The sequence below is a fragment of the Anopheles nili genome, chromosome 2, assembly GCF_943737925.1.
Source record: "Anopheles nili chromosome 2, idAnoNiliSN_F5_01, whole genome shotgun sequence".
Lineage (NCBI taxonomy): Eukaryota > Metazoa > Arthropoda > Insecta > Diptera > Culicidae > Anopheles > Anopheles nili.
The window spans coordinates 65,666,051-65,684,144 of NC_071291.1; the positions used below are offsets into that span (position 1 = coordinate 65,666,051).

General features: G+C 43.1%; 1 protein-coding gene across 1 annotated transcript; it reads left to right on the forward strand.

The window, feature by feature from the left end:
- The first annotated feature begins 947 nt into the window (after positions 1-947).
- Positions 948-14,219, forward strand: LOC128720713 (oxidative stress-induced growth inhibitor 2-like). Its single transcript, XM_053814406.1, has 5 exons — positions 948-1,017; positions 10,474-10,679; positions 10,757-10,840; positions 12,333-12,976; positions 13,103-14,219. The coding sequence occupies exons 1-5, from the start codon at positions 948-950 to the stop codon at positions 14,217-14,219; spliced, it is 2,121 nt and encodes a 706-aa protein (XP_053670381.1).
- Positions 14,220-18,094: the final 3,875 nt, after the last annotated feature.

Consider the following 18,094-nt stretch of genomic DNA (forward strand, 5'->3'; position numbering starts at 1 on the left):
TTCGCTTCTCGTTGTAGGGTGTGAATGAAATCGCGCGCGCGAAAAAAAAAGCAACCCCCCTTACTGAACTAAACGCTATCTATCAAACCACTTCTCACACACACACACATACGCACACACACACTCGTGAACTTCGAAGCGCGGAACGCGGAATAAAATTACCAACCACCGACCGGCACCGGTCCATTCGAATTCGGTCCCGCAAACGCGCGTGTTCACGATCCGGCCAGATTGAACTCTGCGAGACGTTTGCTCAGTCGTTTCCCAACACCGACACGAGACAGATCTCTCCCGGGAAACGGAACACAACCCCGTGGTTGCTGTGGAACACGCGTCACGATTAAAGGGTCGACCAACGTGCACCGGTCGCGCCAGTACTACTCGAGCTCGCGAAGCGATAGGGCGCGAAAAACGCACAGCAACAAAACCCCCGTTCCGGAATCCGGGACGGTTGCTTTATCGGGCAAATATTTGCGGCTTCATAGTTTGGTGCGGTCTGTTGGGGTGACTTTTCCACTCGCCTTCGGTGTGTGGTTGGAAAGATTGTTCGAGAACGACGGTGGTTTGGTGGCAGCTGATTCATTTGTAGTTTGGTAGCTGAAATATTCGCCCGGCCAGAAGCGATCTGCCAGGCGTTTAGTGGGGCGTTTGTGTTGTGCGTGAAATTAGAGTGCAAATTAGCAGAGTCGTGCCGCGTGTGGCACTAAGACGTTAGAGGTTGGATAGGCCGTGTTTCGAATCAGACGGGTTACTGGTTTTTTTGTGCGTTCGAACCACGCGGTTTGGATGCGTGCAGTGAGTGTACGCGTTCCTCATAAGTCGCACGAGTGCCGTCATAGTGAGATAAACGAACGACGAAGAGCGTTTAGCGTGAAGAAAACGTGTTCCCCGCGCTTTAGTTTCGTGCGTGCAGTGGAGCGGAAAAACCGAACAACAAACCCACAAAAATGAAGGATATCCACAGCAAGGGAAATCTACTGCACAAGGACACCATCTACAAGGATGTGGTCGTTATTGGTAAGTTTGGCGGTGGTCCGTTGCAGGGTGCCATTAAAGCTTTGTGGGGCTGAAATGATCGAAATTATCACGTCCACCGGCAGCGATCGTTGGTGATCTTTCGCGTCGAAGCTTAACTTGTTTAGTGCAGCCATCGTGACGAAGCACATCCGTTGGTGATGAAACCAAATCGCTATTTTGGTGCTTCCTTTTTTGCATGCGCTCCTTTGACGGAGAAGAGTTCGATCGGTTTATACTTTTTCTGTTAGTCATTGCAGTGACTGCGCGATTCGAGAACCGTTTATCGCGTTCTTTATGGATCAATATTTGCCTATTAATTATTTGTACGGTTGCGTTCGTAGTACTTAGCCAAGCGCCAGTTTAGTGTTAGGCGTCTCCACAACTCGTTTACGGTGTGAACGTGCTACGAAACGGAAAATGATAATTAATTTTTATAACATCAAATGAAGCTCCTTTCTCTGGCGGTTTGCTAGCGATCGAACTGCGTATAGTTTGCTTAGTGCACGCATATGTTCTATTATCTTATGGGGATGAAAGATTTAAGCAAAACATTTATTACGGCTCTGACTAGTAAGTTCTACGTTTTAAATCCATCGATCTTAAATACATAATCCTTCGATCAGTTGAACAAAAAAATCCATCGCGATAAGCTGATCGATCCAGATAAGCGCGAGATTATTTCTAGGAAAAATATCATCACAGAAAATTGGGCCCAAGGTCTTCTGCGGTACTTAGAATGTTTTCCGTAACAAACAACCAAAGGGCAACTAATACGATCGTCTTCATCTTGATCTTTTGTAGTCCATGAAAGTGGTACTGCTCTTTTTGTTTCACGGAAGCTTAGCTCTAATCTTCCTTGAGCGAGATTTTATTCCTTTATCAGATATTGTACTACAAAGTTTCGAGCGCAATTGCGCAATAAACTACTTTTCTGCTCCACCAAGCTGACGAGGTTCATTGGAACGACAGCCGCGAGGTGTCGGTATCAGCGCTTGATCAGCAATCAGATTCCAAATCGCTTGACCGCTTAATTTCCACTTTAGATCGGTTGAGCCGGACGAGCTAACTTGGCGCTTATCTGTTCGCTCATTGTGCTGCGCTAATAAGTGCAGGCTTAAGCATGTTATATTTTGTAAATTGAGCCGTTAATACAAGCATAATCCATTTGACGCGACTGTCCCGGACGGCTGGTTGAGCTGTAATTGTTGCGTTCGAACCGCAAGATGTTCTATTTTTGAAACACTCACGTGTTGAACAGCTAAATCAGCCGTGCAGCCGTTTTGAAGTTCAACGGTTTTGCCGCAAAGACAGCATGTTTACATCAACACCACCGAGCGTGGTCAATGAGCGTAACGTAAATTGTGCACCCGGTTCCGGAATCCGTGTCTCGTACGCGGCTCAGAATTTCCCGCGATCATCCCAGAAGGTGTGGTTCTTTTGCCAAGCTCGTTTCTAACGAGACCTGAATGCCTGCTAAGGAGACCTGAAAAATAAACACCCATTAAATGGGAACACAGTATCCGTTTGTTTCGTACCCTTGCGGCACCTTGACCCTCGTGCAGTTTGGCGGGTCTTTGGAACACATTTTTTACCATGATCAATCATCTTTGGTTTGGTTAACGATCGAGTGTCCGCTTGATAAGATTGTAAAACCGTGCCACACTGGTTGCGCGAAACCACTCGAGGAACTCGATTAGATCATCCATCAGGATATCGATGGGCTTGCAATTTGTAAGACACAATCTTCTAATCGGGTCGCGTTGTTCCTTTACAATTAGCCCTTATTTTTCGCTAACTCATCCTCTCGATGATAAGCGCCATCTATCTGGAAGGGAGTGGAGCGTTACGGCGATTGTAAATGAACAGCCGCTCCCAGGAAGGCTGTTATTGCGTTCCAAATGGTGATTTGACTAACAAAAAGAAAAAAAAGGACGGTGTGAAAATGTGAAACCGTATCTGATATATAAATCTTTTTCGCGTGTGTTTGAACACCGCAGCGCGTCGGCACGGCCTTGACCACGTGTTTCACTGAAATGATAGTACCCGCAGTGTATGCAAAGTGTTTATCACTGTCATGTGTGCTCCTCGTGAGCGGGCACGATTTAAACGCGTAAGAAGGAAAAAAACACGTTTCAAACAAACTCATTGTGAGAATCAGTCCTTTTCAAACGCCAGATGATCATAACGACATCCGCCAGAAGATCATAAAACAGCCAACGATCTGCTTCTTCTCCTTCATACCCAGCTCAAAATAAGGACACACAAATCGTTCTTCCCAAGTCTCGCGAGACAACAGACGATCCGGTGCGTACCGGTATGCGCAACTGATAAATAGCTCGCGTGCGCCTGTCAACCAAACGCGAGTTATCATCCATCGTCACGTACCCTGTATTTTTTACAATATCTACCATAATGGAAAGGCCTGAGACGAATAAGCAACCGCTTACCTGATCAGCGACATAAAAACTAATCACCTGTACCCTTGCACCTGAATGAACATATGCATCCGCCAACCCGTACTGGAATTCCCCTGGAATCCGAATAAACATATGCACCCGCCAAAACTTCAGGTATTCCAGACCACCATAAATCAACCAACAAAACAACATGTCCTCAGCCATCCATCCCGTTCCCACACATTGTAATATAGAAACATTTTAGCATATAAAAAGACAAAAATGTAAAAATAAAGACACTCTCAGTTTAGCTCATAACTACAACGTTACTCTGTCCGAGGAATCCGAACTCTCAAAAACCCTTACACCAAGTGGAAGTGTTAACTGGCGCCCGAATAGGGACCTGAAATCAAAGTGAGGTGATTTGAAAATATAAACCCTGCACAAACGACGAAGGACCATCACCTAACAAGATCACCGGATACTGCAATTCGCGAACATTTCTTCCGAAAGAAGCCGAGGACCCGTAGTAGGACCACCATCCAAAAAGGACCACCCGAAGCATCAAGCAGCCTCGAAGAACGACAGAGCATGAGCTTCATCAGTTTTACATTGATTTTACTGTGAGTCACCTTATTTTTTTTTAAGCTAGATTAGTGAACGATAAAAAAGTGAAGAAAACAATTCAAGAAATTTCCCAGGGATTTAAAAAAAATTAGAATCTTAAACCTGATAGTAATCACACGAATCAATTCAAAAAAGTGCATTCCAAGGTGTATGACTAAAAATTTTGATAGGAAAAAGTAAAGACAGGAAGCATATTTTAAAAACAGGATGGTCACAGAAAACACCATGTCTTATGAGGAGTATATCCAAGTGGGTAAAATCCCAGATTTTGTCAAAGAGTTACCAGTTTTTGATGGTAAAGCTAGTGAATTAATGAGATGGGTGATGGAAGTAGAACACATACTACAAATGTACGCTAAACTTCCGAGGGATTCCGCAGCCTACCACGTGATCGAAGGTACAATAAGGCGGAAAATTAAGGGCGAAGCAGCTGACGTATTAAACTCTAACTGTGTTACAAGTGGTTGGTCACTTATTAAATCAACCCTACTCCTCTACTATAAGGATAAAAGGGAATTGAAAACGCTGGATCACGAACTCAGCGCGATCAGCAAGAAACAGGGTGAAAGTCTGAGCAGTTATTTCAGTAGAGTAAACGATCTACAGAATGCTATAATCACTCAAGCTCAAACCGATCCGAAATACGCTGCTAATTTCGAAGCCTATTCAACATACTTCCGAGAGAAAGCTTTGGATTGCTTTATAAGAGGTTTGGATAATCCTCTCTGTTTTTTGCTAAAAAATAATAATCCGTCAAATTTAAACGCGGCTTATAATTATTGTTTAGAATACTGCAATATGAATTTGAGGTCAGCACCATTCAAATCTGAACCTCGTTTTAACCACATTCCCAAACCTCGAGACCTTTATACACCACCTTCTAGGAGGACTGGTTATTATAGCCAAAACTACCCAGAACCACCCTTGCCGCCTAGAAATTTTTCGAATCAAGGCCAAAATTTCCATCCAAGGAATAATTTTCCCCCTCAGTATAGTCACACTAGGAATCATACAAATCGAGAATATATTGGTCCAGCCAATCAATATGGCCAAAATATGAATATAGCAAATAATTATAACATTAGAAAAAATCCAGCTGAGCAAAATAATAACGGCTATCCAGTGCCTATGGAAGTAGATCCATCCATACGATCGAAATCCCTTAATTATGCAAATAGAAGTCAGGAACGTAAGGGAACAGGACAACAAAGGCAAACATATGCAGTAGATGCTCCGTTAGACTATGTTGCAGGAGCACCACCATTAAACGAAACAGAAATTAATGGAAATTTAAGACCAACTTATGAACCAACTAATAGCATGTACCAAGAAGAGAATCATTTTTTAGATTGGGCCGCAAAATGGTGAAGCCATTCCTCCCATACATCTTTTTGCGGACAACACAGGGAGAATTTCCATTTTTAATAGATAGTGGGTCTAATGTTAATCTAATATCGCCCAAACTCGCACATGCCTACATGCACTCAAAACCATACGAGCATTCTTCTTGTAGTATAAAAAGTGCCACAGGCAAATTTAACGCTACTTCGGCCATTGACATTGCATTTTTTTACCCTAGATCTAGCATAAAATTTCAATTTATTATGCACGATTTTCATTCATTCTTCTTTGGAATTCTTGGTACGTCAATTTTAAAAACGCTTGAAGCTCAATTATGCTTTAAAAATAATATCCTTACAATTATCACCGACAGTGGATTGCCATTTACCATCCCTTTACACTCCTATCAAGCTGTGAGAGAAAATCATCTTGTGGATTTTCGGGTAGATCATCTTGATTCACCACAACAGGATATGCTAAAAGAAGTATTGAGCAAAAATAATAATGTTTTCCACAAACCAGACTTGGCTTTGTCATGTACAACTAACGTAGAGTGTACAATAAATACTACTGACGATATTCCCGTACATCAGAAAGTGTACCCGTATCCCGCAGCGTATACAGCCGAAGTAAACGATCAAATAAAAAACCTCTTGGATTCAGGTATAATTAGACCATCCAGATCGGCTTGGACTTCTCCTGTCTGGATAGTACCAAAAAAGAATGATGCTTCAGGACAAAAAAAATTTAGAATGGTGATCGACTATAGGAAACTAAATGAGAAAACAATAAGTGATCGGTACCCAATGCCAGAAATATCCTATGTATTGGATCAATTGAAAGGGCAACAATTTTTCTCATCTTTGGATCTTGCATCAGGATTCCATCAAATTAAGATGAAACCTGCTGATATCGAAAAAACAGCGTTCTCGATAAATAATGGAAAATACGAGTTCATCCGTATGCCATTTGGACTAAAAAATGCTCCAGCAATTTTCCAACGAGCTTTAGACGATGTCCTTAGAGAATTTATAGGAAAAATTTGCTATATTTATATGGACGATGTTATTGTATTTGGGAAATCCGTGAAAGAGCATCTGCACAATTTAAGCATTATTCTCGATACGCTAAATAAAGCAAATCTGAAAGTCCAGTTAGATAAATCAGAATTTCTACATAAGGAAATTGAATTTCTTGGACATATAGTCTCGAGTGAGGGTATAAAACCGAACAACAACAAAATAGAATCGATAAGAACGTTTCCTGTTCCAAAAACAATAAAACAACTTCGATCGTTCTTAGGACTGATGGGGTACTATAGAAGATTCATTCGAGATTTTGCTAAAATAGCGAAACCATTAACCAGCTCTCTAAGAGGCGAAAAGAATTGCACCTCGAATAGAAAGATAACTTTATCATTGGCACAGGTTGAATGTTTTGAAAAAATGAAAACAATTTTATCATCGTCAGATATTTTAATCTACCCAGATTATAGTCAACCCTTCATTTTAACAACAGATGCTTCTGATTTTGCCATTGGAGCTGTTCTCTCGCAAGGAGAGTTAGGGAAGGACAAACCCATTCATTTCGGTTCGCGTTCACTTACTAAAACAGAAGAATCTTATTCAGTACCAGAGAAAGAAATGCTTGCAATAATTTGGGCATTAAAAATCTTCCGTAATTATCTATATGGTGCTAAATTCAAAATCCTAACAGACCATCAACCCCTCACGTTTACACTGTCTCAAAAAAATACTAACGCCAAATTAAAACGATGGAAAGCATATTTGGAAGAACACGACTACGAAATTATTTATAAGCCAGGGAAAACTAACGTAGTAGCAGATGCTTTGAGTCGCATGGTTTATTCTATGACCGCCACTCAGCACTCTGCAAACGAAAGCGATAATTTTTACATTCCATCAACCGAAGCCCCTTTAAATGCATTCAGACATCAAGTTATTTTAAACGAAGGATGCGATAAAATTTCTACTACTCAACCATTCCCAAACATCATTCGAAAGCATATCACGATCTCTAACACTAATGATCAAAGCTTACTGAATGTTTTGAAAACACATTTTGATTTTTCAAAATTGAATGGAATATCCACCAGTGAACATTTGATGGGAAAAATACAGGAGGTATATAAACAAAATTTTGGAAGACAAAATATGCTAAAAATTCGTTTTACACAAAAATTACTGCAAGATGTAGAAAACCAGAACGATCAGCAAGATATAATAAGTAAAGAACATAGTAGGGCACATAGAGGATACGAAGAAAACAGAACTCAAATCCTCAAGCAATATTATTTTCCAAGAATGTCAGCACAAATTAAATATTTCATACGCAATTGCCGCACATGCAACGAATGCAAGTATGACAGAAACCCAATAAACCCACCAATGCAAAAAACCCCTTTACCAAAAACACCTTTTGATATATTGCATATCGACATCCTTTTCTTGGAAAACCATTACTTTTTAACTTGTGTCGATAAATTTTCAAAATATGCACAAGCAGTAAAAATAGGCTCTAGAGCCATTGTTGATGTATTACCTGCTTTACAAGATGTAATACTAAAACATAGACCTCCAGACATTATTGTTATAGACGGAGAAAAATCATTTAATTCACGGGAAATCACAGATTTTTTTAATAGCTATGGAATTACTCCTTATTTGACAGCTACTGGAAGGAGTGAAATGAATGGTGTAGTTGAAAGGTTCCATTCAACTTTACTAGAAATATATCGTATAACAAAAACTGAACATCCTTACAAATCCGTTTTAGATTTGGTAACGACGGCAATTCATAAATACAACCATTCCATACATTCCTGTACTAACTTTAGTCCTATCGAAATCATAACACCTACCGAAAGCACTCCTAAAATCTTACAAAAAGTTCAAACTAAATTAAAAATAAAGCAGGACAAGGATATAAAGTACCACAACAAAACACGAAAACCCAAAACTATAACTGTAAATTCCCAGGCGTATATGAAAACAAAACGAAGGCTTAAGCAAGCCAAACCGTATAGGAAGGTAGAGATAGAGAAGGTTAATAGAACCACTGTTTTAACTAAAGAAGGAAAAAGGATCCACAAGAGTGATTTAAAAATAAAATCTTCATAAATTTATTCTCGCATACTAAGTAAAAGCGAAATAGATTTATTAATTAGTGATATAAGAAAACAAAATCTTCCTGTCGAAACAATTTCGGATGCGTTATCATACACGAGCACAAAAATAGCCACTAAAAAAGACGAAATGTTATTCATAATCTGCTGTCCAAAAACAACAAACGATGTATATAAGAAAATAGAATTGCACGGTATAACAAATAGGAATAAGAAAATTCATGTACCCAAACAATTTTACCTATCCCTAAACTCCCAACTCTTCATCATACCAAACGGCAACAAGTATATCTATGATTTAAAAGAATTGCAAGAAGATAACGGCGAATGTATCCCAGCCCTTCTACAAGGACAGCAAGCAGCATGTGATTTTGTAGCAACCCGAACAAGAAATCCAGACCGATACCATTAAACCGCCGACGATGATGGTAGTTTTTCGGACGGAGCCTTAAAATTTAAGGAGGGGCGAGTTATCATCCATCGTCACGTACCCTGTATTTTTTACAATATCTACCATAATGGAAAGGCCTGAGACGAATAAGCAACCGCTTACCTGATCAGCGACATAAAAACTAATCACCTGTACCCTTGCACCTGAATGAACATATGCATCCGCCAACCCGTACTGGAATTCCCCTGGAATCCGAATAAACATATGCACCCGCCAAAACTTCAGGTATTCCAGACCACCATAAATCAACCAACAAAACAACATGTCCTCAGCCATCCATCCCGTTCCCACACATTGTAATATAGAAACATTTTAGCATATAAAAAGACAAAAATGTAAAAATAAAGACACTCTCAGTTTAGCTCATAACTACAACGTTACTCTGTCCGAGGAATCCGAACTCTCAAAAACCCTTACACCAAGTGGAAGTGTTAACTCGCGCACGACAGAAAACGTGCGCGCGCGGGCGCGCACACACGCTCGAGACAAGCGCCAGGCAATAAACGATTCGCGTCCGTGCGTCCTTATCGCGTGACGTCCGATGCTATTTCCGTCAAACGATCAGCTGTTCACGGGGGGCTCGTTGTGTTAGAGCGCACACTTCACGCCAACGGACGATGACTAAACGCCGACGGACGCGGACGGTTGATAAGACGCGATTCGATCCCCGGCTATCTAGACGACCCCAGCAAAGCCAATGTGCCCGCGTGATAAGCTTAACGGGCGCGTTTCGCTTTCACACAGCACGGTGCGTGTGCGACTGTCCCATCCACGGTTTAATGGCTCAAGTGCTGATTTTTATTTTATTATTTATTCTTTGCTTCTCAAGGATCACCCCCATTGTGCTGGGGAGATGACCTCACGAGGCGGGATGATCGTGCATAATTTTCAATCTCGTTATTTTTGCATTCAAAAAAGTAAACCTCCCGCTGCTTGCATAATGGATGTTGCGAGATATCTGGAAAGTTCCGCAACCAAGCCTCGATAAGGAGGTGTACCGGCTGAAGGTGATTGTCCCACAACAGCCCAGTGGGTCTAGTTTGTTCTGGAACAATATTTAAATTCAACCCTCGCACGCCCATTGCCTTGGCAGTGATCTTCAAAGATGGGGTTTGGTGTGCGGTTGTGTGTCAAAAGAATAAATTACTGAGCGAACCCAGCGGTTAGGAAGGAGGGCCACGTCTTTGAACCATCGTGGCGCCTTCACTCGTCCATCGGTTGGGGTCTTTCGGACATATCGTAAAGGAGTCCACAATTAATATTAATCAAGCAAACGTTCGTGCCGGGCGCTATCGGAGAACGGTTCGCGGATTCGAAGTGCATTGTCTAACCTCCTGACCCGCTGGGTTGATTGTTATTTCACTGGAGCGCATCGTTGGACCGTGGTCCTGTTGCCAATGGGCAATAAACGAGCCGGGAATATTTAAATCGATGCACAAGTACTGCTGCCTTGCCCGTTTTGACTAACCCACTTTTGTCCTTTCATCCGTTCGCAGGTAATGGACCAAGCGGTATATCGCTATCGTACATGCTGGCGGGCCACTGGCCTTACTGGTCACCGGAACGGGCCCAGAAACATCCGGACGAGTTGTTGCGGGCACGGTTGAATTACTACGACTCCCAGAAGAGCCTAGTCGAGCATGATCTGTTCAGTCTGGCCGATGGACTGGAAGGCCGAAGCACAAATCCCGTTTCACTGCTGGTAAGTACTTGTTGGAGGCTCTTTTTCTTTCAGACCTTTTTTTGTAAAACAACTAAAATCTCATTCTCCTTTTCTAGCTGGATAGTCTGCAGCATCCGTGTGCGGATTTGGGAATGGATCTTCCATCGATGGTTGACTACCGATATCACCCAGAGAAAGAGGTAAGCAAGACGCCATCGTCCGTATCATCAACTACGTATCAGACTTGCTCCACAAGCTTGGATCCGCCGGAAAGCGGTAGCGAAGAAGTGCAGCTGAAATTGATTTCCAGTACATCCTGGAAACTCACGTCACAGCACACATGACTTACATGATGGTTGATTGTGTTGCGCTATCACAAATCGAAGCGTTTGTTTATCGCCGCGCAATGCGATCACGCGGATAAATATTTGCTCATCGTTTTTCGATGAATTGCGGAAAAATAAAAGCACCTTTTTGTATACCCCACGGCCGACTGGGGGGTGTAATTGAAATCGAAACCCCTCCCGGGTGTTGTGGGATTTTCCCCCAGGGGGAGCGAACTTGTCTGACGTCCAACTATCTGACATCGAACCCGTAATCATTATTCAAATATTAGTGCTCGGGTGGTAGATAAAACGGAGCTTCTATGCATCTGTCACTAGCGTTTGTCGTTCAAACGTGTTCAAACGAGCATGTGCAAGCGAGAGTGCGTCAGGGTTTAATTGCCGGCAAACAATTATATCTCTGTATAGAACTCTGAAGTAGCTAAGAAATATGGGTTTGTTGAAATGCACCGTCATGTTGCAGAAGCCGTTTTGTTCGGATCACGTCACATATAGAAAATGTTTCAAGTAACTTCCTACCGCTTTAATATATTTCACAACGTTACGATGCCTTATCATTTCGCTGAAAATTTTCTTTTTATCTTCACATGTCAGAAGAGATAGTATTTAATCCGCGTTAATTGATTCCCACTAAATGTGACGCATTTCTGTATCCACTAAGCGTCTCAAAGTGAATCCGAGGATTTGCAGGACATTTTAATTATTCACATGTTAAGCTCGCATCCTTGCTGTGTGTCCTGCTACTTTGTCGGTACCCTTATCACGGTGCACATGCTGATGAACAATTTTCACGCTCGATTAGCTATGCAAGCGCTTGTTCCGGCATGCGAATCGATATCGAAAATGAGGTTTACGAGCAGAGCGCGGGAATCTTGGCCGGGAAATTAATTGAACGTTTCCAATAATCCGCCACACTGGGTCGAGTGAACGCTAGCGCACACTTTCGCATGGAACCATTTTCAGTAAATTTGTTGCCATTTGTCACATGGCAAGTTTTTGTTAGGTTTTCTTTTATCCCCACTTCTTTCAGGTGCTGATGTTGGCACCATTTTTCCAACTGCCTCAAGCAACACGTGCCGGTCGGTACGTTTTGTAAACGATGCATAAAATTTATTTTCAAATATCCGTTAACATCGCCCCAGGGGCGTGTGTCTAGCTGCATGTAATTTGCTCTCCCCTGCGTCAGGCGAAATGTTTCTGCACTCAATTGACGAGCTAATCGATTCGTGTTAGTGATTTGTAGCTAACGTCTTGTTCTACGACACCTTCAACCAACTCCGGATGTCGATTAACGAAGAGGCAACCAAATAACGCTCCGTTGAATGTTTATCCTTTTTTTTTATTGCAGATCGACCATCTCGTTCTGGGACGCGGACCGCCCGGTGGTTCTTGGCACCGTATGGATCCAAACCTGCGCACCCTGTCACTCGCCGCCTGGATGTCCCTTCCCGGACTCCCGTACGCCGAATGGGAAGCACGCCACCCACCGGTGGAAGCCGATGTGGCCGTACAGTCGACTCAAACGACCACCGAGCTGCTGGCGCACGATTGTAGCAGGTGTAACGAGTTGATGAAACGCGCCAAGCGCACAGGACAGAAAGTGCCCTTAACCAGATGTGGCAAATGTAGCCGCAACGGAACACACCCTGATGGGAACAATAACAGTGCCGGAGTGGTCAACTTCGTGGACCACGAGCCGGCCAGTGGTGGCAATGTGGTGGCCGTTTTGGACGAACGCAGCGGGAAGGTGAACGTGAAACTTCTGTGTCCCCCACGGAGGAACCTTTCGCTAAAGCGGCAGGTTTCGAAGGAGGTTGAAACGCGTGCACTAATATCGCGGGTCGCGCAGTACTATGAGAATTACGTTACGGAGATGGGCCTGGAGCGGTACTTCATGAACGAGACGATCGTCACGACGGTTGCACCGCTGGAAGGGAAATGTGGAACGATGCTGTCGGAGCGTTTTCCAAACGGTCGCTGGATCGTAGCTGGGTAAGTGAATGACTTTTTAAATTATGTACGCTTCACATCAATGCAAATAATTATCAGCCGGAAATATATCGTCTAAAAGGTATGCTAACTTGTCTTCTTGGTTTATGTTATATATTTTCATTTTAGATTCAACCGAATGACGAACAAACGCTTCACGATCGTATGCCAAAATCTCGTGCTAGCAAACGGGGCTTCCGATTTGGCGAACCGGCTGGGCGTAAAGGGTGAAGGATTGCAGATGCCGTGGGTGAAGTACGAACTACCCCATCTGGAGCGAGCGTTGGAAAAATACGACGATCATGCCCGCACGCAAATGAAACCGGTGCTGATCGTTGGAGCTGGGTTAAGTGCGGCCGATGCCGTAACCATTTGTCGCTCATCCGGCATACCGGTGGTTCACGTGTACCGAAATCGGACGGCCGGTTTGGATAAGATGCTGCCCGGAAATGTCTATCCGGAGTACCATGAGGTGCACAAGATGATGAAGGACTCGAACCGAAAGCACGAGCTGTACACTCCTCTTCCCGAGCACACGATCGTTGATCTGTGCAGTGGACCTGATTCGCATCGTGTTACGGTGCAGCATCTTAAGACGGGCGAACGGCGTGAGCTGGATGTGTCCTACTGCGCAATTCTAATCGGATCCCGACCCGATCTTCGTTTCATCTCGTCAGTAACGAGTGCAAAGAGTTCGAATGTCATCAGCAGCATTGACACACCATCCGGACTGCCTGTCGTTCTATCGTGCGCCGAATCCGAGACTGAAGAAGAAGGGGTCCTGAATGGTTACTTCACTCGCCAACAGCCGCAACCATTGACCATGTGGATGTTCACCGAGCAGCTGCTCTCGTCGTGCCTCGGCCGGAAGATGTACTGGCTGAAGAACATGTGTGCCAAATGCAAACACATCAACCTCACCGATAAACCTCGCCACAAGCAACAACCGTACAACGCCCTCTGTGCCGCACTCGGTGGCCACTGTCAGCACCAGCAGGACGTCGAGAAAGCCGGACTAAATCTAAGCGCGGCGTCCGGTATGGGCCTTGGGGAGGATCCGACGAAACCGATCGACTGCAAGAACAATCCGATCGATGTGGATAAGTACACGAACGCGGTGCAGCGGACGTCGCATGCCGGTTTGTACGCGATGGGACCGCTGGTAGGGGACAATTTTGTGCGATTCATACCCGGCGGAGCCCTCAGTATTACGGCCGCTTTGCATAAGCGCACCGAAAACGATTGATTGCATCATTCGCGCCGGTAGCTGCGTGATTAGTCACTTGTTTAATCGACGTGGGTAATTAAATTCACTCGAAATTGTTAACGGGCCCACGTTGTTGGGTTTTTGGCTTGGTCTTTCTGTCTGATCCTGGTTTGGTTGTTATGCACTGGCGCTATCAAGGCGCTGCGCGTATCATATTTTGATGGGTCGACGAAAACAAAAGCTTTTATGTTTGCCATTCCGCCCACGTGTTGCATGAACCTGTTTCGGGAAGGTTTTGTTCGACGGGGCGAATGGTTGCGATAACGGGTCCTGTTTGTTTTTGAATGATCTACCCACTCCCCCGAGCAATTTGTTTTAATCGATAGTGGAAAAGCCATTCGAAATCAACGTAAACAGGTGTCCATTCTTTCACCATAAGCCTGCATTGAAAAGCTGTCGTATCAGCGCGTTTTTCAGTTTGTCAAGTGACGTAAATGCTTCAGCATTGTGATCGATTATGATTGAACGAAGCATGATTAGCAAATTTGTTTTTTTTTTTAATTTCTTTAGCTCTTTTGTATAAAACAAAAAAGAACATTGTTTACTTTAGCGGAGAAACAGAAAAACTGTTCCTTTTTGCAGAACTTACAAGTTCTGATTCGGGAAAGTCAAGCGACGAAGCTTTTTCCACGATATCCGGTCATTGTGTCAAATGTGAATATATGTTTGAATGGAAACTCTTGAACACGCCTGTTTCTTTACCCGGGAATAAACGATTCCCTTACATTCCCAGCAAAACCTACGTCCTACAATCATTACCTTACGATTGCACTTAGGTCCACTTCCATGAGCTCTAGTGAAGTTGTGCGGTAATTTATAGCCAAACAATAGCAGGAATACAGAGAAATGTGCTCACGGGGAAGACACGTTCGTTCGTTCGTTTGTCATGTGCTCTGCAAACCATAGTCTCTACATTCAACCCCGCTTTAATGGTGGCTTCGTTCGAAGCCGCACGTCCTTTAGTACACTGTCCGTCTGTGATTTAGTTTCGCTTTACTTAAATAGGGTATATGATTTAAATAATTTATTCTCCTACTCGTACACTGCGCACCCAAGCACTCGCCCAAACACGATAGTGGCTGCGGAAGTGATGCCTTCAGCTGGTCCTTCATTTAAAAATGATATTCTCTTTCATACCATACATAACATTGCAGCTTTCTAACCTCATCGATAGGGAATTGTGTGGTGATTTCGATTGATTTCAGCGTAGGGATGACGTTTTAGAAATGCTTGTAAAATTATCGATTTCATCCGTGTCGCGTCTACTGCCACAGTTTTTTTTTCTTTCTTTATTTTTTCACCAAAACACGGAACCCAAGCCTGCCTTAGTCCTCGTAGTGGAACTGATCGATAGGATCCATTTATCCATCCACTTAGCTAGATAGTATGTAAGAGAACCCTAGAAGGGACATTAGAGTACACGATGGCATCTCTTCGTTACGTACCTCACGTATGGATAGGGCAGAAGTAATACACACCATGTTTAATGCGTTTTAAAACATATAAACATCCTACGGTACGACGTGCAATGAGACGAAGATATTTTTATTAATACTTAGGCTGTAAGGAAAACATTGAAAATTGTCTCTCACCCTATTGGCGACCGCACGGCGCCGCGTAGATTGTAACGATAGCAGGATATTATTTTGTATGCAATAGGCACACACCCGGACATCACACAAGCCCACATGGACTTCGAATATCGTGACGAATGTTACTATTGTAATCGAATTCTAAAACCATTCGCATCCTAGATACACATTTAGGCGGTACACATTGCCTGTTTGGCGGTTGCATACACACCGGCAGGTGAATTATGAACAAACCTAGTAGCAAGAGGCAACAACCTAGAGACTGATCTTTGTACATGTTAGAACTAGTCTAGGAATCACGTTAGAGTTGCGCGCACAAGCGCGCCCCGCAAGGATGATCCTTTTGTAGATTTTCTTCTCCAGACGTTTGCTCCCTTCGGAGCTTTTTTTCTTCTTAGGTCTTCTATGATCGTTTAAAAAACATCTTTCTCTGCGTCAATATTATCGTCTTGTATGCGCATGTAGCGTACTATACAGGCGTATATGCTGCGATCCGAAGGGGACTTAATACGTAACGTCAATGAGTGTTTAACCATTATACACAGGGTAGACTTAAAGTCGAATGCATACGTTAAACTACAGCAACAAAACTTGTACTAATAATTACTATTATCTTATCGATACGCACCACTACTATTTACCTACCGTTTCGCAACCATCCCTGTACATAGACCGTTGCGTCCATCTATTGCAGTGTGGTTCAGGTTTCGAGGATGTTTAGTTTTTGCAAGACGTCCCGTTTGATCGTATAATAAATCTTGCATAGACAGGAGTAAAATGACTCAACAACACAAACCAATGTAAACCGAACGGAAACCGCAAATCAAATTGTAAATCAAAAACATTACGTCGTTACGTGAACTGTTACGTTTTACTCTTCTTTTATGGAAAGTTGAAAATATAATATAAAACACAAAGAGAAAAAAAAACACGTGTTTGTTGGCTCAGAATGTAGTCATGAATTACGATCCGAAATAGAATTACGCATTTATATTATCATCGTATCAGGGACTCTGTCCTCTTTTGGTCTTTTATCATCAAAGATTATCACTTGAAAACGTTTGTAATACATTGTTTTATAAGAATCAAACTAACGTTCTCCACTGGTAACTTTTAAATTGAAAAAATGAGAAGTCTAGCTCTCTCTTTCGATAAGTTTTTCTCTCTTACTATCATTTATAGCATATCTCTCACCTAGATGGCGCTGCATCGGGTTTTAGAGTGAGATAAGTATATTGCATATGTTTTGCTCTCTCTCTCACAGATCACTATGAGCGCTAAGCTTGAAACGGAATGGAATGAAATTTTCTTATATTTAAGTATTTTACAGTATTAATTAATTATTTAGGATCAGGATCAGGATTATTTTCAGCTATCATATGAATAAGTAAATTATATAAAAACATTTTCTTCTCTAAGACAGTTTCACACGCCATTTAATAAGGGGAATAAATGGTGCGATCATGTGCAGTTGCACCAGAATCAATGACGTTTAATTGCATATAATTCCTACTGTACAGCTCTATCTAACATGAGTGACGTCTGGTTGCGTTAGTAGAGAATTTATTGTTGGTCTATGCGAAACCACCTCCATAGAGATTCCTCAACCATTGGCGATGTCAATGGGTGTCATCCATTATAATTAAAGCCAGTTTCACAGCTCCATATCCGTGTAGCAATGAGCACGCTTCCACTAGCTATTCCATCAACAATTGTTACATTTAGCGGCAGCAATTGCATCACCAAGTCCTAAGCAGTTGCAGCTTGGTATTCCTCTGCCAATGCCTCATCCAGCGTGTGATCATCTTCTATTCCATTCCACCAACAGACCAACCTTCTTCTCAGATCGCACTCATTGCCAACGGCTAACCCACCAAAACCCTATTTTGGGGCACGAATGAAGCAACCATGATATCATTTCCATCGCCAAACTTGGCCCATCCAGTCCCGCCAGCTATTCCCGGGGGCGGAAGCGTTTGGACGTTCTCCCGGAACCGTTCTCCCGTGGTTCACGGTGCCGGATGGAAAGTGTCTACCTCAAGAACCCAACCGGGAAAGGGTGGCACTGGGAAGTTGGATCGTTTTTTGATTTTATAATAACCACCCAAGCTGGCGCGGGATGCCAAAAGAAGTCGAAACACCCACCCACGGGGTGAGCCGATTCCCGTCGGGCTAAACTTGGTCACAATTCCGCTCCAGCTCTCTGGCCATAAATGGGGGATTCCGCCAAGATGATATAATTGTGGGGCCGCTTGGGGTCGC

Coding starts and splice junctions, on each gene's coding strand:
- LOC128720713 (XM_053814406.1), top strand. CDS start 948: ATGAAGGATATCCACAGCAAGGGAAATCTACTGCACAAGGACACCATC. Junction 1,018..10,473: donor CAAGGATGTGGTCGTTATTG/GTAAGTTTGGCG, acceptor ATCCGTTCGCAG/GTAATGGACCAAGCGGTATA. Junction 12,977..13,102: donor GGTCGCTGGATCGTAGCTGG/GTAAGTGAATGA, acceptor TTTTCATTTTAG/ATTCAACCGAATGACGAACA.